Here is a 25,928-nt window from a genome sequence, read left to right on the forward strand (position 1 = left end):
TATTTTAAAACTGCAAGTATTTATAAAGCTTTATAAAACTATTTTTAAATGTCAAGAATATTAATTAGAAAAAGCAGATGTATCAATAAGCATACAAAAACCCGTTAAGTGACTGGAGACAATACAGGAGCAAGGAACGTAACAAATGAGACAGGAAAACAAAGTGATTTCTCACTGTGGACTCACTATTCATATTGACATGACCATATACTAGTAAATAAAAAAGAAAATATCTACTGCCAGTTGTTAAATAAAAAACAAACATATTGCACTGGAGACCCAACATGACATTCAAATATTTTGTTATTTATAGTTTTTATTAGTTTCCCAAAGCATGATACATTACCATACAAATGAAGTCAAAGCTGAAGAAAATGGGTAAAAAAAAAATAATCAGCCTAGCACTAAAAGCAGAGAAAACAATTATGAACATGCCAGAATGTCGTCTCTTGAGAAAGGGCAACTGAAAAAAATGTATGTATAAATAGGGGTTAACCAATAGGTGCAACAAAATGTATGAAATGAGACTCTGCCTTTACACAGCAAGAGAATTACTACTCCACAAACCCTTCTAGGAATAGTTCTTACATTTGTTTGCCTGTTCCAATTTTTTTCCCCCACTATGTACAGGCAGGTTCATTTTAAAGTAGAGAAGTTCAATAATGTGACTACCCTCTGAGAGCCACAACACAAAATCAGAGTCATAACCTTTAGACTTTCTAGCAGATCTTCTCTTGTGCTTTTACTGTAAGTAGAATTTGCTACTTTCCCTACTTTTCTCTCACAGTGTTAAACAATATTTTTGTTTGCTGAAAAAAAGATTGTGAACAATCCATACCACAAAGTGCTAAACTTAAACAAATAAAAGGTTTCTTCTGCAAAAGTCCCATAATGCTTTACATGCTTAAAAAAAGAAAAGGAAAGAAAACTAACAAAGATCAGAAGAAACCTGAACCAATTTTTGTCAGCCCACTTTCAGTTCATATCTAAGAATGGGAGGCTAAAGACTAAGCACTAGTAGATGAAGACTTAACATCAATGTATAGACTAACTCAAATTGATCACTACCTGTTTAAGCATGACTGACAGCTTGGAAACATTAAAAAAAAAGACCTCATTGACAGTAAATCCAACATCACTTGTTGTCAAAAGAACACCCGGACACAAAAATCTCTCAAGATGAGGAGTCTAAGACTGCAACACACCCACTGATGAGGGCCTTTCAGATTTCGTGGAAATTCTAGCACGCAACATTATGGTCAAAATACTATTTCTTTTTGCCCACTTACAAAATTCAAACTTACTGTAATCCATTCCTCTGATCAAAAGCAGGGATCATAGAACCGGGATGCTCTGACATCAAAGCAACAAGTAACTGCAAGACATCCATTAGATTGTCATCCTGTTAAACAAAAGTTACATGTTTGAATTAAAAATGCATGTACGCTAGAACATGCTTTGGTTAAAAAACACACTACAAAACATTTCAAAATTTTCTGGAGAGTAATAGTAAACTAAGGACCAAAAAAAATTAGGCCAGGATCAAAAGGCAAGAACAGAAGAACACACTACTGAAGTAAATACTTTATTTTCTAGAGTGAGAAGTGATACATCTGTGTCTGGGATATAAGCCTTTGACAGGGAACAGACTATTGGACTATGCTGTTTCCTTCCACACACGCTCATCTGTTTGCATGTGTGTTACCCCTTCTTTTACTGCACAGGAGCTAGAAATAAACTGCTGCACATGTTCTGGGACACAAGGTGGTGTTTAATGCAAAATCATTACTGACAAATATCCACCCCAAGGAAAAAACAAAAACCAAACATACCACCACCTGCCATAGACAACATTTAAAACAGGTATTCAAGCTTAGTAAATTTTTCCACACTATTAGCCTAAAGCACTCTAAACAACAGTTTATTAATTTGTTCGAAGTTAATCAGAATTAAAATAATAAGCTACAAAGTAGCAAAATGCAGCCGTTGTCTTTTCCCATTCTTTGTGGTATTAAAATGAAAGTTTATTTTAAAAAATACCAACCCATTTCCCAACATGTCGGAACAGTCAGATTCTTTCTCTATTAGACCGGTTTTACACCCCTTGAACAATTGTATTCACCCGACAATATTAACTTGCATTACAGGTGCTGTCACTGGTGAACAAGTCCTGTAAGAAGGCTGAATTTTACTTTTTTCGTTGATGTTTTTCTGAATTTACAGCTAGATACCTAATTCTGTGGGATTCAGCATTCATTGATCTTTTAGACTTGACCACACAAACTGCTAAAATAGTGAAAATGTCACCCCCTCATGTGAAGACTATATAAAGCTTCTCCTATTTTGGTTTACTTTTACACGTTACCAAGACTTACTTTGTATACCTCCATATAAAGTAGAATCAAATTTCTTGACCATGGTACCACCAAGTAGTAGCAACCAGCCCACAGAATAAAAGGAAAACATATAGGTGTAAACAAAAGAAGAAAAAAAAACCTCATACTGCTTGAAATGAAGTTCAATTAATTCCTTATTTTACCCATTTCAAGCACCCTTACAGAGATGAGATCAGTTAGATTTATGTCCCCATTTCCCTTGTCTTTGATGTTGCATCTGGCATAAAGTGCCTTTTCCTGGTGCTAAAATATGAAGATGCAGATGTATCAGTGGTAACCAACATTTTCTCCCAATTAAGTTTATATGCTTCTCTTAGATGCCATTAACATACATCTTTATTTTTTAATGCATGTTTTCAATTTTACTGCTTTATTTAAGAAGCAAAATAAAAAGGAAAGAAAAAACAAAACAAAAAATATTACTTAGGCAGCATAAAACAAGGTTTTGTCTTTTTTTTTTTTTTTTTTTTTTTTTTTTTTTAAGTCAGTCTCACCATCTGTTTCTCCTGCTTGGTAAATCGGTTTGCAGAACAACACAAGAAACCATTTTGACTTACTGGCTTAATGAACTTCAATCTAACATTGAACATAGTGCTTAAATCACTGCAGGAATATTGGCAATTCAGTACACCACACTAAAGAGTTGGATAATGTCTGCTACTTCCTCTACAGAGCCCTCTTGTGGCACAAAGAAGGTAATATTTGAAAAAATTCAAATATTTGGTGGTCACAAACAGCAGCAGTAGCACACCACTCCTGCCACACACACCCCAAGTTAAAGATTACCTCATGTATGGTGAGCAGATAATTGAGGATAGCCTGCAATTCGTCTTCTTTTATTCCATAGTCCTTTGAAAACAATCAGGTTTTAATTATCATCCTTCAAGTACAAAAGTACTGTTCCCAAAAGAGCATTACAAACATTACAGACAAAGCATGTCCCACAAGACAAATTTGTTTTCCCTTGGTACTATAATAGCTTCATAGCTGGAAGCTAGCTTTTTCCCTGCCCAAAAAATACCCACCGAAAGTTATAAAAGTGCTTCAAGACAACTCCAAAAAAGGCATAAAAATTAGCAATATACTAATATAGTACATGAAATTGTTAGAGTAACACATGTTAAATGATAAAGACAATTTGAAGTCAGAGCTTCCTATTAATGGAAAAGTTAAGGTAAAAAGAAGGATTTAAAAGTAGACCTGGATGTTTCATTATAAGCCTGTGAGCTATGCCTACAGCTGAGTTTACACTTCCTATTTTCCACTGCAGAATCCTACCTTCAGTTGCTATCAACTTTGCAGATATTTAAATAATTTATGATGTCTATGTCAGGAATACGACTTGAGGTCTTTTCGGGTGAAAATAATATAAAACCTAAAAGTTTAAGAACAGGATGAGGGTAGGGAAAAGCAGCCTTCTTCATTTCTAAGGCTTTTATTTTTTAAAGCAAGTCTCATTTCCTGAAAAGATTTTGCACCACTGTGTCCAAATAGAAAACGTGCACAAGAATCAGTCTTTTATGATGGACACGCTTTTTACTGTCCTTGTGAAACACTCTCCAAAACTGTCCAAGTTATAAATCTCTGACAGATATTTAAAATAAATAAATAAAATGAAGCTAACACTTAAAGAAAGTCCTTTAGAGTTTGACAGCTAAATTGTCCCCAATACTTCAAACTGCAGAACATTCTATTTAAAGGAAGAGTATGAGAGTCAAAAGCAGAGTTTTTCTGGTAGTTACTCTCCATACTGCTGGGGCGAAGGCTAGCAGTACAGAGAGCATACTGGTCCCTGAGCCACGCAGGGGAAAAGGAGAGAAAGGGAGGTGGATTCAAACACAGAAAAGTCAGTCTACTGAAGGGACAGAAGGAGAGAGAGATCAGGGCTTACAATAGGAAAGGGTTAAGACGAGTCTATAAGCACAACTGCTGAATTTCAATATTCATCTAATGTCTAACAAACAGCTGTGAAACTTATTGATAGAGTAAGTCTTTCTTATGCTCCTCTGTCCTACTGGCCTACAGCCTATAATATTCAATGATGTTCTTTAGTCTATAAGCACTTCTGATGCAGGTGATAGTGTTCTTACCCAAAAAAACCAAAAATGGAATCAAATACTTATTTCCCCAGTAGTAAACATTTCTATATTAATGATCTAACAGCTTTACTTTTAATAAAAACAGCTTAAAAAAAAGAGAAAAATTTATCTTTAGCACTGCTGTCTGTGGCAAGAGCCACAACAAAGATGCACCTGACATGGTATTTTTATTTACTTATTTGTTTACGAAGTTCAACATGCTTAATAAAAAATGCTGTATTAAAGAGTATTTCTTTATGCAAAGAAACTTAGATATCCTATCATAATTTAAAGTTGTCCTACCTTCATCACCAGTTGCTTAATGAACATCAACAAGAATGCTCGCAGAGATAAAATCTCTTTTTGAGTAGGCCGTGGTCCATCTACAAAAGAAGAAAGTAGATATATGACATGCAAATTAACAGTTGTTATTAGCATAGTATGCATTTTCACGTAATGAAAAATAAAAGGCATTTTCTGGGGGAAGAGAGCACAGTTCTAAGTAAAGTTACCTTTCTTCCACTTCAGTCTACAAAACAGTAATGCATTTTAACACTGTTTATTAGCAAAATGCCCAACCCCTCCAAATTCTTTTCACGATTTTACCACTTCCTTGCAGTGTCTATGAACCTATTCCATGCAAAGACTGATATGAGAACTTTATGTCAGAATTTCCAGATTTCAGATTTTTGCAATTTACAATTGTTTTTAAGGTTCTGCTGAAGCTCAAAGGAAGAACTATATGCCATTATTACATACTGGCTATATACACAACAAAAAAAATCAATCTTCCAATCTTATATATAAAGATTACCTCGAAAGCTGTGACTTGATTTGTTAACTCAAAGTCAAAAGAACTTGGTTTTGCCATTCCTGTGTAAAGCAGACTTTCACTGAAACATTTTAAATACTCAAATACTGAGCAGTTCCCAGGAGAAGAAAGGTTAAAAAAACAGGTGCAACTAAATGTCAAAGCCAAGTAAAAGCTTTCATACAGAAAGCAAATATATTTTTAGGGATAGTTTTTACATTTGCTCATAGGTTCACAGTTCTTATGATCTTTATCATCACGGAAAAGCAAACTAACTAGCAAGTGTAAGTGATCATACAAATCTGGTTTTATGCAGTATAGGCCCACAGGCGTATTTGATTAAGAATAGTTATTTTCAATATAGATCCGTTTAGTCAATAGGCCATTAAACTGTATTAGTAAGACTATCCTACACACACACTTGCCTCAGGCTTAAGAAATCTGTTCAGAAAATAATTACGTAAAGCCATATCTTCACTAAAAAAGGAGAACACACACAAGCTTCGCTCCTTACAGGATGCAAAATACTACAAAACCACCTTTGCAACCCTCTTAACAGGAAGGGTTGGTCATTTTGAGAAGTTGCTGGCAGGAAGTTGAACATAACTGAGGAGCACTCACTCCCAGTGTATCTAGCACTCTTTCATCACATGCTTCTCTCTCTGAAATTCCAGAGCCTTTCTTCCTTCCATACAGGAGAGACTAGAGATTTTAATTAATCCTTTGCCAAGGCTGTGTGCCCAGCCCCATAAAACACAGAACAACAATTAGAAGGGTCATAAAGTCTTACTTCCCAAACAGCCTCAATTCCCTTATCCATGCCAGTTCCATCTGCACATGTTTACGTTATGCTGGTGCACGTCTCACTTCTCCCAGTTTCTTTTACAGTACGGATTTCTTAGTCATGCAGCTATTCCTTTTGCTTTTTGTCTTAGGATCAGTAAGTACTCTTGTGCTGTCTTCCGTGTCAATGACAAGTAGTAGACACCTGTTCTAAATTTCTTATTACTTTTGCCATGAGTTCACTGTCTGGATTAAGCACGCTTATTAAGCAGTTTTGCAACAAGTTCAGCTCCCTACACTTGTCAGATAGACTCAGTATGCTTGTTTTCAGCTATACTGCTATTATCAAGCACTTAAAGACTGTCCAGTACTTGAACAAGCTCCATAAAGAGACCACATTCTCAGGCACAGATTTACACTTCCAAAATCCTACCATTTCTCTGACCAGCTCTATCTAGTATTAATTCACATAGGTCTTTGATAACAGAGGATATGACTTCTTAAGAAATTTTCCATTAGATTATCAAAAAGCTTTCAAGAATATCCTATGGACAAAAGCACGCTGCTCAAACCGTTACAGTGAACCCACCCCATTAAAATACAATTCTTTTACAGTTCTATCCTACACATTGTATACAAGGGGTTTTTTTTTTAAATAAACATCAGCTTGTTAGAGTAGAAATGAATACATACCTATGCCCTTGGGAGTTATACCACTGCGATCCTGAGGATTGACTACCCAGTAATAATATTTCAGGGTATGCATGACCAAAAGAACTGTCCCAACCCGCCGGATTGCACCATATATGTTAACCGTGCCAATGAACTCAGTAGACAGGTAAGTGTACAGGATCAGCTGAACCTACAACACCCAATCAGGAGATTAAAAATCATTATAGCAAAATTGCAGCACATCAGACAACTGCATTCTTAAATTCCATCTATTAAAATGTCTTAAATATGATTTTCTCTGCATAGCTCAGTCACAAAGCTCTTGAAACCCTTGCAATCTGATGAAAAATTTCATTTTATTTCTAAAACTATAAGTGCTGTGTTTTTTTTAAGTTGGTCCATGCTCATAGGAGCATGAGTGTATGGTATTCACACAACCACTGATAGCTGAGATAGGAAGGCACCTCTGGAGATCATCGAGCCCAACCTCTTCACAACCTGTTCACAACAGTCGCAGAGGAAGTATTATAGAAAGGTGTATATTTATTATAGGCTTAAACATTTACATATCTTCTTTCCATTTTTTTTTTTCTAGGAAATAAATGACTTAAATAATACTTACTAACTTCATTTAGCTGTAGCAAACAAATGTTTTACAATGACTTAAACAGTAGCATTTTTAGTGCTGTCCCAGTTTTTGAAATGCAAAACAAACCCTTACAGAGGAGGCCAAAAAACATGGCAGGAAGGTTTCAGGTAGAACTAATTGTAAAGTCTCCATCCAAGCTGTTTGCTCTCAAAGAACATAAATTCACCAAAAGTACTCTGAGGGGAATATATCAATTTCAATGAAGACTTCAAATCTCACACCCAGAACAATCTCTCCTAAAAATTGCTGGTTTTTTGCCAACTAACATATCCAAAATTCCTTCTCAGTCTTCAACACTGACTGGGTGAGGGACTGCAGAAGTCACTCCCAACTCTGCTCTACAGAACACTGCAGGTTTCCAAACTCCCTGAAAACCCTGAGAGACTGCAAAACTTGATAGCTACATGCAGAAAAGCAGAGTCTGAAAACAGTTTCTGTATGATTCCTGCTAGGGATCCAGGACATATAATTCTAGGAGTCCAGGTTTAGTCTCAACACTCCCAAATCAAAAGATATATCATAAGGTATCTTATGCATAAACAATTTTACCTGTGCTGGAATATGAATCCATATTGCAGGATTAAGGAGAACATGATCACACAGCTGCTTCAGTAAGGGCGCCCCGTTGTGCAAGTTGCTCAGATATTTCGCAAAGGCAAGGCAAAGTTCTAGTACAGCTCGGGTAACATGGGCTTTGGAAGACTGTAAAAGAAGATCTGCGTAAGGAAGAGCCCTGCAACAGTCTAAGAAAAGTATTTCTCTCTCAGAAAAAACCAAACCCAATAATCAAGATTAGTGTAAGACATTGAGAAAGATTTGGTTTACCTTTTCTAGGCTATAACCTATCACAAGGAAGCCCTTACAGGAAAGCATCTGTTCTTGCATAGCAATAGAGTTCTTCAACAACTCCATGATAAAAGCCAATAAAGTGGAACTGAAAAATATAATGTTTTAGTAGAGAAAAATAGTTTTAAAGGGTTACAACAAGACAAAGTATTTCCAAATAAACACTTCCATCACACAGCCCAGAAATAATTTTAACATGTTACGTAAGTGCTCAGATCAGAATTTTTAAAACGAAGAGCAAGACCAAGTTTTGAAAGCTTTAACTTCTTACTTTTAATTAACTTTCTAACTTGAAATTCTGGATTCTGAGATAACTGTGCAATAGCAAAATTCTGAAAAAACAACTCCTTGCAAAAAGGCAACAGTCAAGCATGTACTTCTCTGCTTTCTATTTCAATTTCAAAATTCTGCAAGATAGGAACAAAAGCAATTCCACTTCCTATTGCTTTCAGATGAGCAAACATTGTAAATATTTTTCTAGACACAGCTTTACTATGGGTTCAAGTTAATTCAATTCTGTACTGCTGCCAAAAGGAATGTTCATGCCCTTTGCCTTGCGTCACAGCACTGCTGCCTATGAATTAAGACCTTAGCTGAAAATCCCACTATGCTCGGCCAGTTTGCAACTGAAACAAATCCCTGACTTGTCACATAGATGCCCAAATCTGAGCCAATTGAAGAGAGGTCCAGGAACATACAACTGGCTGAAGGAACACTGTGACCACCCCTTCTTAGCAACAATATGGATGTAGATCATCTTTTATCAGTCACAAAACTACAATTGCAATGAAACATAGAAAACTACACCAGGATTCTAAAAAGCAGTCCCTTTGCTATTAATTACGCTCTAACGTAAGAGCTCCACTGGTTTCTGTGCCTGGATGTTCAGAAATCAGACTGAGTTGAAGCAGAGTTTAGACCACAGAAAACTCTTGGCAGTAACACTGAGTAACAGTATCTTCCAAAAAGTCTAAATGTAAACAAAACAAAAAAATTCCAGGGAATGACTTCATGTAGCTGAAAACGTCATCCTTCCTGGAGTTGCTCTTCAAGCCTTCCCCAGCAGATTTTTCCATGACAGGAATAAGCTCAAGAGAATTGTCTGTAATTGTTACACAAATAATTGTGAAGTAGAAATTATGTGTATATTTTGATTCTATTTAGAAACTTCGGTATAAATAAGCACATCACGTTGAGGTCCTGCCTGTAACAAGGCCACTTTTCTGTTGTTTCACATAATTCATTGCTGCACAAGACAATTTAAATGACTATGCTCCTTAATAAAGAAGTAATTTCCTTTACTTAAAGAAACAAAGAACAAAACACAGTAAGTACATAGACTCACCAAACAGTTGTGTCAACATGGTCTGATGAATATTGCCTGTAGTCCAACTGTGCAAAGAGAGGGAAAAGTACCTGCACTCCTCCAATGGAGTGTAGGGCACTTTGGATAGAATGCGTTAAGACTGCTTTCACATCCTGACAAAGAAGAATTAAGAAATATTGAAATCGCTTTCAGAAACTGTTAAAAACTGTGTTAGAAAGAGTTTGAAATCTCCTAAATATAAAAATTGTATTATTACCAATTAGAAAGAAACTGGCTGCCACAGCCACACTAAATTCCCAGTCTGGCTGACCTATTGCTTTAGATACAGTCTACAGTGTAGTTCCTCAGATCAATAGAGGAGGTAGCTTGGAAATTCTAAACCAATTCTTTAGTAATAGAAAAACTCTAGAACACCAGGAAAAGCTTCTGACAAATTAAAAGATTAAGGCATTCAAAGCCTAAGGAAGAAAAAGGTATCATATCAACGGGGCAAAGGATGGGAGATAGGCAATATCTGTAGGGGAGTGAACATAAATCAGAAATTAAGAAGGATTATTTCAAAAAAGCTAACAGTCTTTGTAATACTGACATTTTTTTGGTTGTAAATTTGATAAAATATACTTTTTTTCTTTTGATTCCTGTGCATTCACGTTAATTCAAGAAACAGGGTACGCAGCAGCAGGGACAACCCCAAAACCCCAACCTATTAACAGCTCCCAGTCTTGTCCAAAACCTCGTAAAACTTGAGTTTTTAGGTTTTCAAACAGAAATAATTTGTATCCTCAAAATCTATGAAAATGTTGATATACCTGCAGCATGAGGGCATGTGGTGAATGAACAAAAATAGAAGGGTTATCCTTAGGGGATGACTCTAGACACAGCTGTGCATCCGTAGCCCTTGGATTGTACATAAAAGCAATAGCACTGGATAGTTTGCCGTCATACAGCAATAATTTATGATGTTCAGCAAGGAAGAGATCACTTTCTGCCTTGAATTTGAATGTTCCCTGGATTGGGGGCCAGAGTTGAGGAAACAAAAAAAAAAGTAGATTACACATATTGAGAATATGGCCCAGAACACAATTATTGCCAAAAATTGACTATAACATTGCTTCTTAAATCTAGCAACATTTCAGAAAGTCTCATAAAAACATTGACTCAAAGACAATTTTACAGAATTTAAACTGCAGAATTTTTGACCCATGAAGAGTGACATTGCCAAAATGGTGGGTAATGTAAAAGAAACACATTAGCTAGGAAACAGAGTGACAGTCAGCAATGTTCACTCAGAAGGAACTGATAATTGAGAAGCAGACAGAATAGGAACCATCTTTTTTAGCGTATGTTTGTACAGCTGCTAGGGAATAACATTCTTCAATTAGTGCTCCTCAGGCTACAACAAAACAAATAATAAATCACTGCAGCAAAACTACGCCTCAGCACTAACTTCAGACATGAAAAAAACTGACTAGCACAATCAACTATAAAGCTAAATTTCTAAAACTAATACATCATATTTGGTCTGAAGTTTTCATCCTCAGTGAAAAAGTGAACCTAGCCGAAGATCAGTGGTGTCCTCCCTCTCCCAATTACCAACACTGAAATTTTGAAAAGTGAACATGAACAGAATTATTTTTTTAAGAAATGAAATAACTCAATTAATGCTTACTTGTAGTTTGTAAGGTGATACATAGGCTTATAGAAGAAATACAGAAGAGTTCAATAAAAAGATTATATGGGAAGAAGATTTCTAGAAGTACATAGAGGTGTCACAACATTCTTAAAACCCACCATAAAGAGTCTTATCAGAATTAATCTTCAGAAATTTTATAGTCAATTCTAAGTTACCTTATATCCCAAACCAAGCTGATAAATGGCAAAGATCTGAGCAGCATTGAGAGCCTCACTAAACAGGTAAACTGATGTCATTTGCCCACAAAACACTCGATTGGCATCTGCTGTTTCTGAAGAACCCAGGAAACATTTGTCAAAAGTCTGAAAATGAAACAGAACCCAGTAACAGGGTTTAATATACACTATGCAAGCAAATTATGCAAAGAAGATGTATAATACAAGGAATATCATTTTTACATGAACAAGCATTTAAGGGTCTCAGCAGACACATATTTTAAGTTCTGATATGTATAAAAGCAGAATCTACTCCTCTACCAAGAAGCTGTTGATTTTATTTCAACATTTTTTAAAAAGGTATAAAATGGGGGAGGTTTATTAAAAAAAATGGCAAAGGATAGCTATGTAATCCATTCAAGATGATCAACTATAGACATTAGTATACAGGGATTACTTACATCACTGGTGTTGACAAACCATGTTATTTCTCCATAAGACGCCAGTTCCCCATTCACATAACATCGAAGTTCACTATTCTTCCAGCGATTATAGATGTGCACTATAGTAACCATATACCACTAAATGATAAGAAAATAATTGATATAATACTATAGACACTCAAAATGGCTTATGCATTAAAGTGGGACATAGTAGAACAAATTCAACTATTTATGTGAATTAAATTAAGACCGAAAGATTTATTTTAAGTAGAAGAGATTAAGTCATTGGTGAGTTTTCTTGCATAGCTATGTCAAAGCATAATATGCCATTTTGCTACAAAAAGCAGACACAGAAGCTTAAAAGATATTTATGGCATAGAACTCAAAAAATCTTCATGGCAATGCTGAACCAAATCTACACTGAAACCATGGTGTAAATAAGTCCCAAGTTGGATTACTCTTAGCATGATGGACTACTGCAAGTGTCATTCCAAAGAGCAAGGATGGCTCCAGACTGAAGACTTTCAAAGGCTGTACATGTCAAATTATCACAAACAGAATCCATATTTACAGCAAGGGATTACTGATAAGGAATTCCTGAGGAGGCCTGTTCTCCCACAAAAATGTTTACACCAGTTGCTCTAAAAACATTAGCAGAATATCTAGTTGAAAAAGGAAACATTTTCAGCATAGTATAATACTAAGTCGTCGAGCAGCCTTGAACATCAGCAACAAAATCAACTAATATTTTATAATTCTTACCTTTGAAAAAATACATTGAATAAAGCACCAAACGCAAGATGACAATTTTATGGATAACCTGAATGAACATGAAGTATAATATACTTTCAACGCTGAATCTGTTGTTCTCCCACATGTAAGATGACCAAACTCCTACGAATGGTCCTAGCTGGATTAAGAAAACTAAATGTGGCTTAGTAATCTCGCTTTCTTAAAATAACACTGAATTTGTCCACATCAAGAAAGAGGAGCCTTAGCAAAACCCTTTAGGAAAAGGAGAAGAGAATGTCTGGAGGTAGGAGAAAACACAGTATAAACAGAGAAGTTAAAAATCACAAGCCTTTTAACTTCCAAGCTGTGTATATGTACTAAAAGTTCTCCAAGAATTTACACGTCTCAAATTCATAAAACTTCTAGTAAACTGCATTTTCCAGCTCTTTCTTATACATTTCATAAGTAAAATCAAAAAGAAGTAAGAATTCTGAACACAAATTTGTTTTGCTCATTCCAGTATAACTGTTGTTCTACAGAAAGAACACTCCCCCTAGGCTACATTTTTAAATTCATGAAACTGAAAGGTTTTGTTATTTTTACTCACCTTTTGTGGCTTGAAATCAAATTTTACACAATGCTGGAAACCTTTTCCCTTTGATTTTATGGATGTTACAATCAAGCAGCCGCCAACAAAGTGAGCAGAATAACCAAGTCCTTTGTTTGTTCGAAAACTAACAAATTAGAACAAAATCAGCACATACGCAAATGGAAGCAGAAATCATTGAACAATTAATAGAAAGTGAAAATCAGAAATACGGTTTTACATAATACTTACCAATATAAGTAAGGCTTATCCTTATCCACATTGATATTATTTACTGGATCCATCCTTAGCCAAGTGTGGAAAGTAAATCCATTCTGGTATGGCCACTTGGCTATAGGAGGTAAGGCAATAGCCTAAAGAAAGCAAGAAGTTATTCACGTAGAAAGATCTACATCACAATAGTAACAGTACACAGCTTAAGATACACACTACAAATGTATACTGATATACAGATATACACTACAAATGTGTACAGTTTCTATATACTAAAAAAAAATCTGGTCTAACTCCTGTGCTTTATGTACTCCATTGTTAAAATATTTAATTAATCTAAATATTTAAAAACTGGTCTTTTTATCTCAAAGATTATTAACAGTAACCTACACTTCAAAAAGTAAAAGCGTTAGTGGAAGTCTTACAGCACAAAAACTCCTCAAAATGCAAATTCAAGTTGATTTGGTTTTGTGGTAGCCTGACAGAATAATCACATTTCTAAACTTATTTTCACCTAGTATTGGTATTCAGGAAAATAACTGATTATGAAAAGAAGTTGGTCACAAAAACAGAATCATACACGTTTCACTTAAGAGATTCTTTTCTCTTTTGAAACTCATATGCATGTAGCCTTCAAGTTAGAATACAACAGATTTACAAACTTTCTTAGAAGAAAGGTAATACAATCCCCACCAGCCAAAATCCTCATATCAAACACTGTGTTTAGGTTAGTTCTAAAGTTCTTAAGTTATAAACTGTGTGGCAGGACCCTAGGACCCTTTGTTTCAAACAGTCTGGTTTTATTGTGTGCAGGTTGGGGGGGGTTCGGAGTTTTGGGTTTGGGTTTGTTTTTTTTTTTTAACATTACCGTTAACTTTCCACTGTTTTGCTGCACAGATTTGTAATACCCACTTCAACTAAGACTGCCATAACCTCTGATCAAAGATGCTGTCCAGATGATCAACACCAATGAACAAAAAAACATCAAAGAACTTGAGTGTCGCCAGACTCCTTATTATGCTCTCGCGCTCGGTTCAGCTATCCCTGACCAAACAAAATGCTATAAATCCTTCTTTATACCAGCTAACTAATCAGTCTGCATGTCTCTGAGCCCAACTTTTGCAAACTGGTAGCGCTATCATTTGGTTTAACTCACAATGGATCTTGGAGTAATTATATTAAATACTTAATTTCTAAGACTTCATAATGTAAAAATATATAAGGATGTTCACATTCAGGTTACTGAGGCACTCCAATATCACATACAGTTCATGCATTCAACACAATTATTAGAAGTGCAGAAACAGTACATGAGGAGCCAAAAAGAACAAAAACATGTCTGTCTATTGCCAAGTTCTATTTCATGTGATAAACAAAGATGCCAATTACTAAAAAAATCCTTCTGCAGTTATCATTCCAAAAAATTCATTATGTCATAAAGCTGGTGAAATTTAGTCTCAAGCCACCGAGGCAGAAAGCTAATGGATTTATGTGAACAAAAATGTAATGAGTCATCTGGTACATCTTACCCAAATATTCTGAACTAAGCATGACAATTTTAACATACTATTTCATTCTACCATTTTAGAAGTAAAAGTGTTGATACGTGTAAAATCCTACAGAAGATTCTGCACAGAGTTTTCCAACTACCTATTTCATTTCAAATTGTTTTTCAAGTGAACACCACAGAACTTCAAAATTAATCACTCATCTGAACAATTATGAGAAAACTAATCATAGTGAAATTTAATACTCTCTCATGATTATTCAGCCTATACATGTCTAGGATCCATTTTCTCAGCAAATCCTTATAAGCAATATATGTTATCGCATCAACTGATCATTAAAAGAACAAACAAATGCTGCAAATATGGCCACTTCAAGTTCAACACTTTCTGTGATTTCACTAGCAAATATTTCCACATGTAAGGCTGCATTGGGCTTGCATGGCAAGGTTTTGGTAGCAGAGGTGGCTACAGGGGTGGCTTCTGTGAGAAGATGCCAGAAGCTTCCCCCATGCCCAACAGAGCTAGCTCCGAGATGGACCCACCACTGGCCAAAGCTGAGCCTCTGTGATAACGTATTTAAGAAGGCAGAGGGGAAACTACTGTGCAACAGCAGATGGAAGACAGGAGTGAGAATATGTGAGAGAAACAACTCGGCAGTCAACAAGGTCAGTGAAGGAAGGGGAGGAGATGGCTCTAGGCACTGGAGCAGAGACTACTCTGCAGCCTATGAAGACCATGGTGAGACAGGCTGTCCCTCTGCAGCTCGTGGAACTAAGCAGCTGAGCAGATATCTACCTGCAAGCCATGGAAGGCCCCACACTGGAGCAGGTGGATGTGCCCAAAAGAGGCTGTGACCCTGTGGGAAACCCACACTGCAGTAGATTCCTGGCAGGACCTGTGGCCCCATGGAGAGGAAAGCCTGCACTGGAGCAGGTATGCTGGCAGGCCTTGTGACCCCATGGGGGACCCACACTGGAGCAGTCTGCTCCCGAGAGACTGCACCCCATGGGAAGGGCCCACACTGGAACAGTTCATGAAGAACTGCTGTCCACGGAAAAGGACCCACATTGGACAAGTTCGTGGAGGACTATCTCTGATGGGTGGGACCCCACACCAGAGCAGGGGAAGGGTGTGAGGAGGAAGGAGCAGCCAAGACAACATGTGATGAACTAACTACCATCCCCCTGTACCACTCAAGGGGAGGAGGCAGAGCAATTGCGAGTGGAGTTGAGCCCAGAAAGAAGGGAGGGGTTGGGGGGAAGTGTTCTAATATTTATTTTTTAATTCTCATTACCCTGCCCTGTCTTGATCGGTAATAAATTAAATTTCCCCAAGTTGAGTCTCTTTTACTCATGACAGGAATTGGTGAGCGCTCTCTCCCTGTCCTCACCTCAACCCACAAATCTTTCATTGTATTCTCTCTCCCCTGTCCAACTGAGAAAGGGGAGAGATAGAGTGGCTTGCTGGGCACCTGGCGTCCAGCCAAGGTCAACCCCACCACAAGGCCACTCTCACACATATTGTATATGAACATAAGCACCATTCCCACAGAAACAGGACAGTAAAAAGCAGGCAGATTTTCCTTGCAACAAGATTTAACTGAACAGTCTGGGAAGAAAAAAAAAAAGCCTCATTTACATCCATTCTTTATGTAATAGTATTTGTCCTTCTAGAGTGATAATGCACATTTATTATAAGCATGACTACTTAGGCATAATGTAGGTGTCAGGCAGAGAAAAAAATTTGGTTAAAATTCTAAGTATGACAATGACAAATGAGACAAAAGAACATCACAAATTAAAATAACCAATGACCATAATAGAACAATAGACCAACAAACAAGAGACTTGAAATATCTACATACTGCAGCACTTTTTCCTGGAAAGTTGAAGAAGGCATCAGGTCCATACTTCTGAGGCATGTGTTTTAACACAGACAGTAACTTCCCAGCATGTGGTGGCTGACAAAGAGAATTACTACACTTGTAAATAAATAAAACACACCTGTAAGAAAGCAAAAACTATACACACAAAAAATTAATTTTGACAAATTTTCACACATTTTAAAGCTTTGCACATGGTTGAGTATTATTCTGGTAAGACACTTAACACTCAAACAACATTAACAAAGTCATGGATCCCTTCACACAATATGCATTAGGTGCACTGAAACACAGTTAATCAGGTAACTGAATCAAGGACTCAAAGGCCAGAGACACTTTCATCCAGCATAAATTAAACTGACCCTGAATGTTGGTTCCTCCCTCTACCTGTTCATTCCCATCAGTGCTACCATTTGAATGGATTTGCAGTGAGCTAAAGAAAATTAACTGATCCAGCTGGAAACCAGTTTAGGGGAAACAAATGCAAACCCCCATTTTCAGTTACAGCAGTCTTGGATGTGGCTGCATGAGACCTGTGCCAGCACAAGGGAGATGGAGAATACTTAGCAAAAGGGAGAGGGAGGATCAGCAGACAGAATTATTTTCATCAGGACTACAGTCATACACTAAAGTGTCTTTGGTCACACATATCCCTTCATTTAAGTTCATGGAGAAATATTCAAGTCTCAAGGGTAGTTTGGAGCACCTAAACTGAGTGCTCAGGGTGAATACTTAACACTTGCCCACCACCACCCTAATTCTGCATCGGTTTTGTTGTAATACTCAGCAAAAAAACTATAAACTTCAAATCAAGTATATGAGGTCAGAACAGTACAGCAAATACTGGTCATAGTGACAGAACAATTTTGTGCATCTTCTTTTACCACTTTATAACTTTACAGTAGATCTATTTTTAAACCACAATTTTACACTTCTGATCTTTTCCTGAAAGTGCACTTTTTCCCCCTCTTCTAATGGATCATGCAATGCTCAGTTTTCAGAGGGTGAATGTTTACAAGTATTTTAAATGTACCAAAATTATAGTCAGATAAACAGTGCTTCATGAATCTATATTAAAAGTGAGGATGAAACACTGAACTGCTTAGATGTCTTCAGCACTGTAGAATTCACCCAGGTAATATCTGTTGTAGCCAAATACTTTGTATCTTTACAGCACCGCTGATGTTAAGATTTATGGAGTTGTGCAACTCCTTAGCAATGCAACCATGGCATTTTTCTCTTCCTTTTCTCTATATTTAGTTTTTAATAAAGAAAGGAAATTAAATGCAAATAGCAGAGAGACAGGAAATGAAAAAGTTAATGTTACGGAGAGACAACTTTAATTCATCTATGGTTAAATATACTCTGTATGTTCAATTATTAAGTTTAAACCCTCTGTTAAGTTTAGAGTATTTTTACTTGAGCAAGTTAAGATCTGCAAAGTTTTTGTTATTTCAAAGGGTCTTTTAAAAAATTTTATATTACTTGTGCATACTGGCTTTTATAGTGAAAGCATTTTTTTTTTATTTGACATTGTGCTACCCTTCCCTACACTAGGTAGACTATTTAGACATAACAGGGGCTGAATTAAAATTCAAAGCAGTTAAAATTATTGTTTTCCAGGAATTGGAAACTATTCTAACAATGTGTTTGTGTTGAAGAAAACTTCATCCAGTGGCCTCTACAACATACAAATTTTCAGTTTAGGAAAGGAGGTTCTCAACATTAAAAGGAGACCCTCTTCTCACTTTGTAATTCACACAGGAGCAGGAGAAAACATAGGATATAATTTTTCAGCTGGAGTTCATTTCAATTTCTGCCATAAATTTTCACTTCCTTAGCAAGGTAATTTTTTTTCAATCTTCAGGTAAAGAACAACAAGTGTGAAAATAGGAGCACACTGAACTGCCGCTGTAGACACTTTTTTAATTTCTCTCTTTTGTCTTCAAAAAAATTTAATCCTTTTTCCTTCAAGTTTCACATAACTGGATTTACAAGCTTAGAGTCAACATATTATTCCCAGGTGTTCAAAAAGACCAATCCAATCTGTAGATCCAGGAGGAAATTTAATTTCATCACTATTCTACTCTCTGTATTTTAATTGCTTGCAAGTAAAAAGATGCATTGATGTAATACCAAAAAACATCCTATATTTCTTGGTACATTTAAAATTTGTTTATTATAAAGGTTATCAAATAACCTTTTAAGTTACGAGCATTAGGAAAAATACAAGCAACACCACAAAAATGCTTTCAATTTTGTGTTTTCTTTTACCCATCTCCCTTTTTCTCCTTGAAGCTTGCTGAAGAATAACTTTAGTTCTCGAACTGTCAAGTTATAGCTAGCCAACACACCCAGCATATCCACTAAGAGATCTGAAAAGGAAAAGAACAGAAATGTAATCACTTGATAAAATGTCTAATTTCTATCACTTAATTAAATGTTTCCATGATATTTTACATTAAAGGAATACAGTTTGAGTCAGACACTGGGTGAAACCATACCTGCAATCATGTTGTCAGCTCTATCAATCCTCTTGAGTACTTGTTCAACGAGCCCCACTTCTGTGCATGCTTGTAGATTGCGTATACTTTTCTTCAAGATTGCTGTAAACATGCTCCACACCTCAGCCTGGCAGGTGATGTCACACTTGTCCAGCAAGTCTACCATGCAGGTTATGCCTTCTCCTTCTTGGATGATGAAGTTCATTTCCAAGTCAAAGTGGCCCCCAACAAGCTTTCAGACAAAAGATTTTAAGAAAACCTTAAGACAAAGATATCAAAGTACCATTCCATGTTTGAAGTTATTTATTCTGCAAGAAGCAAGCTATGAAAGACATAAGCTAAAAAACCCATAATGAGGCCAGTATCAATATATCATTTATTCTTCCTCTGTTTCAAGTTCTGTTGAGTAACTTCAACAAAGTTGCTCCTAAGGTGTCACCTACTATCAGACAATTGCTGCAGAACGACATTTGGGTAGCTTAAGATACAGATGTCCTGAGCTACCCCACACAGCAGAGAAGTGAAGAGGCCAAGAGAGTGCTCTAAAACAGGGTGAGAGTGCCAAGTCAGCTAAGACACCTTAAATGGCCTGGACTGGCCCTAAAAGCTTTCCTTTGCATGTGCTTAACACACCTCAAATAAGAGGGCAATTCTAGCCAGAAGGAGCTGATGCACATCAGAAATATTACCACTTACAAACACTTAAGAGTCATTCCTGAGATATTGAATAAAGCTGGTTAAGTATTAACTGCCAGTTTCATTAGTAGTCACAGATATTAAAAGGAAGCAAAGGATTGCTATGTTTGTATGAACGTGAAACAGCACCACTGTTTGAAGCCTTTGACTATGCTACAGCTAAGGCACTTAAATCCTGTAATATTTCAAGTCTCCTAGATGCAGGCTTTGTTTGAACATACAGTGAGTAACCAAGTACATATGCATGTGCCAAGGAGGTGGAGGTGGGGAAAGGAAATAACCTACTTCGTTCTCATTTGTGTACTCAACAAAATAACAATTCCACTTGAAGGAAAGATGGATTGTACTAACCTAACTCCTCCACCTCAATTCCCTCCATCCATTTTTTAAACTTCTCTTGGACTTTAGAACTACATTAACCTTGAAAACGTGTCATGCTTGCCAAAATACCTATTACATACCATCATACAAATAGCAATTCAGATAGCACTGACTCAAACAATCAAAATGGACTCATGATCAAAAGTATCTCAGCTCATTCGCACTGCTACAAGTTTGTCTAACAAAAGACATCATTTTGGTCCTACATGGTGTTCCTCTCACAAGCTTTCAGTACTGTCACTTGAAGTCACACCATGTAAAAACTGTCCCAAAACACATATAATAACTTGCTCCTGTATTAGCTCCAACAGCTTCTCTCAGCTAGTCAGGATCTGAAGATAAACTTACCCAATGGAACAGAATATACACTCTTCATTAACTACTGAAATTACCATACATTTTCTTCAAGTGTCTAAATCTTGTCATTGAAGAAGCAATCCTTGGTCTTCAGGGTATAAATCAGTAATGCCAAACACCACAAGAAGCAGAGAAAGTTACTGCTTTTATGACAGAATAGACAATGTCTCATGGCAACAATTTCTAAACAGTAATTTACACTTTTCCATTTTCTCCCCTCTTGGTCATGAAAAATAATTACACAATTTTCTATCAGATGCTTCCTTAATATCAAGGGAAATCGCAGGAACTGAATGGGGAGACTTGAATTATATTCTCAGCTTCTCTATATCAACTCATGCTGTCAACTCAAACAAATCTATCAAGTCATTATCATTCTCCAAGCCTCAGTTTTCCCCTTCCATAAGATGGAGCAGAGGCCTACCTCAAGAAAGCTCCATAAGGTAGAATTCAAGGGAGAATGCTGAGCAGAATGGATTAACACAGCATTATCACAAACAACTGCAATGAAAAAAGTACACACACCCTCTTAAAAACCCTGAACAAAATGTTTGGAAATGTAAAATACATAACCAATGTAACAGTTTATTTTACACTAATGTTATCAGCCTTTACAAAACTGAGGTATTCCTCAAGAAGCCACTGTCTCTCTCACCATCAAGTTAAGAAACAAAGAAAATACTTCATTCTGTGTACAGACAGAATAGCTGAAGGTTAAAATCTAGCCACGAACCACCTGCTAATTCTTAACAAGAAATTCAACTCTTCATGCATTTGGTTTTAACTATCTGCCAACCATCAATTATCACACCAAAACCATATACAGCAACTAGAGGTGACCTTACCTTCACCCTATAGTCTACACCACCAATCTTTCATTTTTGGCTAGATACACTATTATCAGTAACCACCCATCCAGGAAGCTGTCAAATTAGGTTTCCAATCTAATCTGCAAACATACACATTTCAGCAAGTACATTTGGGAAATATTATGCTATGGTAGAAATAATTACCATTTTAACATTTCTTTAAGGGAAGTGAGGACAAAAAAATTGACAGAGAAAGCAATATACCAAAGGCACAGTGCAGTTGATGTACTATATGTATGCATATCCATTAGATACACATAAGCACACACACCCCCCACAGTATGTCATATTAACCCTTTCTAATAATGATTTGAAACTGATCAACCTTCAAAACACAAATTTGTTTCCAATGACAGGGATCATAATCCAGGTCCATGCATTGGCTAGTTATTATCTGTGCTGCAGTAATGGCTGTGCACAGCAAAATGTAATCTTCCCAAATGTCACAGTAAGTTATGAATATCTGAGCAGCTTAATGCACCTTACTAGCCATGAAGTGTGAGAATGTAATCTTATTACCTTTTTTATGGTTGTATTTTTTTGAATAATGTAGCCTTTGAACTGATGTATAGTCTTTCCTTGCACTTCAGCATGATTTGGTCTCTTATGTCGCACAGTACATTTTTCAAAATTCTCCAATTCAACTTATTTTAAGTCCTGTGTTGAGCTGCATAAACAATCTTTATAGCAACCTACAGGGTGGCATAACGTTTTCTTTCTTCAGCATGTAGATTTAAGTGTAAGCTTACAGGAATGGTTTTAAAGGGCAGTATTCAATGTATTCAGAAACATCCTCACAAATTTTACATTTTGCCTGTTTTATTTACCTTTGAAAAATATGTAAACTAAACCAATACCTAAAACTTTTTGGTAAAATGTTTCTACATTTAGCTGATTAAGAGCAGGAAAAATACCGCACAGCAATTTCTATCTACACATTCAGAGAGTGTGGGTTGGAGTTTTTTTACCCCCTTAGAGAACCAAATTAATGAGAAGTCAACATAATAGCATTAATGTTAAGTATAAAATAGCACTACCTCACTTCTAAATAGAAACAAAAAGCCAATTTAAACACGACAAGCCTCTCTTTGCCTTAAGTCTTTTATCTAACAAAATGGGAGAAAATATCCAAAATATAAAAGAGATAGTGCACTCTTTGGGTGAGCAACTGCCAAACTACAGCATGCAGAAAATGGCTCAGAATAAACACAGTCAAGGTCCACTTCACTGAAAGGTCATGATCTGGATTATGAATCTATTTTAAAGTAATTTGTCCCAGTGACAGATATAAAATATTTCAAAAACCTGTAAGAAAACATGAGGAATTGTATTTCAATGAACTACAACAGAAAAAGAGAAATCAAGTCAAGACCATAATCAGCATTACTCCTGGAAAACCCAACCTTGCTATACCTGGGAGAACTACAGGGCTCTATCTCCACAGTTTTAGCACAAACCTCAAAAAAAAAACCTTCACTTCTGCAGAGTTTCCTCATCCTTCTGGCTACTAGATAACCTACACATCAAGACAAACGTACTTGTTTTGTCCACCAAAGCCAGAATGAAACAACTATTAACCAAGCAAACCGCAATGTCACTTTTCCTCAAGATGTTGACCTTGTGACCTCAGAATTGTTTCTTTAGTATGTCCAAAACTATTATGGTTAATGCCTATCCAATGGAAAATGCCTATCCCATGAAGGAAAAAAAGAAAAATGCAGTCAAACAGTCAGCTCTATCTCAGTGAAAATTTCAGAATCCTAGAACAGTTTGGGTTGGAAGGGACCTTAAAGATCACCTAATTCCAACCCCCTGCCACGTGCAGGGACACCTTCCACCAGCCCAGGCTGCTCCCAGCCCCATCCAGCCTGGCCCTGAGCACTGCCAGGGATGGGGCACCCACAGCTGCTCTGGGCAGCCTGGGCCAGTGTCTCACCACCTGCACAGTAAAGAATTTCTTCCCAATATCTCATCTAAATCTACCCTCTTTCAGTTTAAAGCCACTCCCCCTTGTCCTATCGCTATTTGCCCTGCTAAAAAGTCCATCCCCATCTTTCCTGTACGCCCCTTTAGGCACTGGCAGGCTGCTCTAAGGTCTCCCCAGAGCCTGCTCTTCTCCAGGCTAAAGGAGCCCAATTCTCTCAGCCTGTCCTCATACAGGAGGTGCTCCAGCCCTCTGATCATCCTCGTGGCCCTCCTCTGGACCTACTCGTGCTGGTCCACGGCTTCCTCATGTTGGGGCCCCCCAGAGCTGAACGCAGTACTCCAGGTGGGGTCTCCCCAGAGCAGAGAAGGGCAGAATCGCCTCCCTCAACCTGCTGATCACATTTCTTTTGATGCAGCCCAGGATGCAGTTGGTTTTCTGGGCTGCTGGCACACATAAGAACCCACAAAGATGTGTGTACAAAGCTGGTAACTGCCTGAAATCCTCTATTTATAAGAGTAAGGTACTTCTACAAGATCCACATCAAGAAAAATGTGCTGAAGCTAAACCAGTTGCTATTTCAAGAATTAAAGGTTTGATATATACCCCACATTTTACCTCTGTTCACAAAATTGCTAAGCTATCCAAAATGGTCCTGTTCTTAATGCAATTGTACATTATGTCAGTTGACCCAAGGATTAAAAAAAAAAAAAAAAAAACCACACCACACCACAAAACCAAAAACAAACAACAACTAAAGAATGTTTTTCATCCCTCAATGATGAAATCTGAAAGCAGCTTCTGGAAAACACAAGCACAAAAAAGATGGATTCATTTTAGCCATCATGCTTCTGAGCAACAATAAACGTTAATATTCTTTGCCCACATTTACTCTTATCTTCCACCAAAGTAATAACCCACCTCCTGGACTCCATTCCCTTTTATGTATTCAGAAACTAAAACCAAATTTATTGATCATCAAAAATACATGCCAAAGATTTCAAAGTATAAGAACCAAAATTTCTTTAGGGTAAGGATCTCACAGGATCAGAAGTGATCCTAAGCCAGTCAAATCCCCTGAGGGGACACAAACGGTAAAAAGTCAACACTGTGGTACATGTTCTGGGTGTGATAAAAAGATGGTTCTGATTTGGAAAGGCCTCCACAGACAACAAGGGCAAAAAGGTGGGGGAAAAAAAGAGTAACTCAAACATAGTGATTAGCAGCAATCCATTCTCTGCCCCCCTCACCCCCTCCTTTTCCACATAGTCTTCTCTAGCACTAACACAACACTTGGAGGTAAAAACATATTAAAATTTAACTCTTAAGAGGAGATATTAGGCAGGAAAGCCTGTTGATAGTTTGGGTAAGTATATGAAATAGTAACATTAGCAGGAATGTCAAGTTAGTGAAAACATGAAAACATGACAAAACAGGGCTCAGGCCCAGAGAGGCTATAGGGAGGTAAATAAGAGACAGAAAAAGTTTGGATGTCAACTTTTTTTTCTTCAATATATTGCCATTATGTCAACCATAATGCAACAGAAAAACTAAACAAAGTACAAGTAACATGAAAGTAAGGTCATAACCTTCCAGCAAGACCTAGATGATTTTTCATTTGCTACCTTCACTCAAAGTTTAAAGTAACATGAGACCAGAAAGTGACCAGAAGGAAAGATTCTATTCAAGCCTCCTCCATAAGCATCCTCTTTAATCTTGCTCCAACTTTGGATTTACTTTTTTCCATGTTCAAAAAAAACTCCAAAACAAAAACAACTCAGAAAACCCAAAAACAATCAAAGAGCAAACCGGTATTTCTTAAGTGGAAAACCACAACATTTCCTGCTGATATATCAGGCTCAAGTCAGCAGTTCCACCTCATCCAACAGTACCCAACAGTTACACTACAAAAAAAAAGAATATTAATAGTACTCATCTCTTCTGTTTTTTAAGGGAAATAAGAAACAGACAGAAGTACATTTTCTTCTTAATTAGCTGCTGTCTCTCCTCTTGTCAAGTTCCTAACAAAGCCTACACCTTCGTTTACCTGGCAAATTGGAAAGGTCCATTTTAAACCAGGCACATCAGTAGTGGCATTGCAGAACACTGCACCCACTTTCACCTTGATGCTTTCTGATGATTCTGTTCAATACTGTTATTAACTATCATCAAAGCTGGATCATTCAGGAAAAAAATCATTCCCATTGCTTCCCTTCATAGTGATGTACCATGAACATTCTATATTAAAATAAAATTTCTTCAAATCTGGTTCTGGTTTGGAAATTACCTAAACGTAAATCTAACAAGCACCCACAAGGTGTTAAGAGTCTACTACTGCCACCTAATGTTGTATCTGAAACCATTAACTCAGTACTACACATTTTTAAGATAGTGTCTCAGCA

General features: G+C 36.9%; 1 protein-coding gene across 1 annotated transcript in view; it reads right to left on the reverse strand.

The window, feature by feature from the left end:
- LRBA (LPS responsive beige-like anchor protein) overlaps positions 1 to 25,928 on the reverse strand; it is a 411,018-nt gene that overhangs the window by 350,406 nt on the left and 34,684 nt on the right. Inside the window, 15 exon segments of the mRNA XM_055797819.1 lie at positions 1,305 to 1,402; positions 3,183 to 3,245; positions 4,778 to 4,857; positions 6,762 to 6,930; positions 7,939 to 8,091; positions 8,215 to 8,323; positions 9,581 to 9,714; positions 10,372 to 10,569; positions 11,411 to 11,557; positions 11,872 to 11,991; positions 13,193 to 13,319; positions 13,424 to 13,545; positions 16,778 to 16,873; positions 19,070 to 19,170; positions 19,300 to 19,531. Coding sequence (XP_055653794.1) covers positions 1,305 to 1,402; positions 3,183 to 3,245; positions 4,778 to 4,857; positions 6,762 to 6,930; positions 7,939 to 8,091; positions 8,215 to 8,323; positions 9,581 to 9,714; positions 10,372 to 10,569; positions 11,411 to 11,557; positions 11,872 to 11,991; positions 13,193 to 13,319; positions 13,424 to 13,545; positions 16,778 to 16,873; positions 19,070 to 19,170; positions 19,300 to 19,531 — 1,949 coding nt within the window.

This window comes from Falco peregrinus, chromosome 2 (assembly GCF_023634155.1).
Source record: "Falco peregrinus isolate bFalPer1 chromosome 2, bFalPer1.pri, whole genome shotgun sequence".
In the NCBI taxonomy this organism is placed as follows: domain Eukaryota; kingdom Metazoa; phylum Chordata; class Aves; order Falconiformes; family Falconidae; genus Falco; species Falco peregrinus.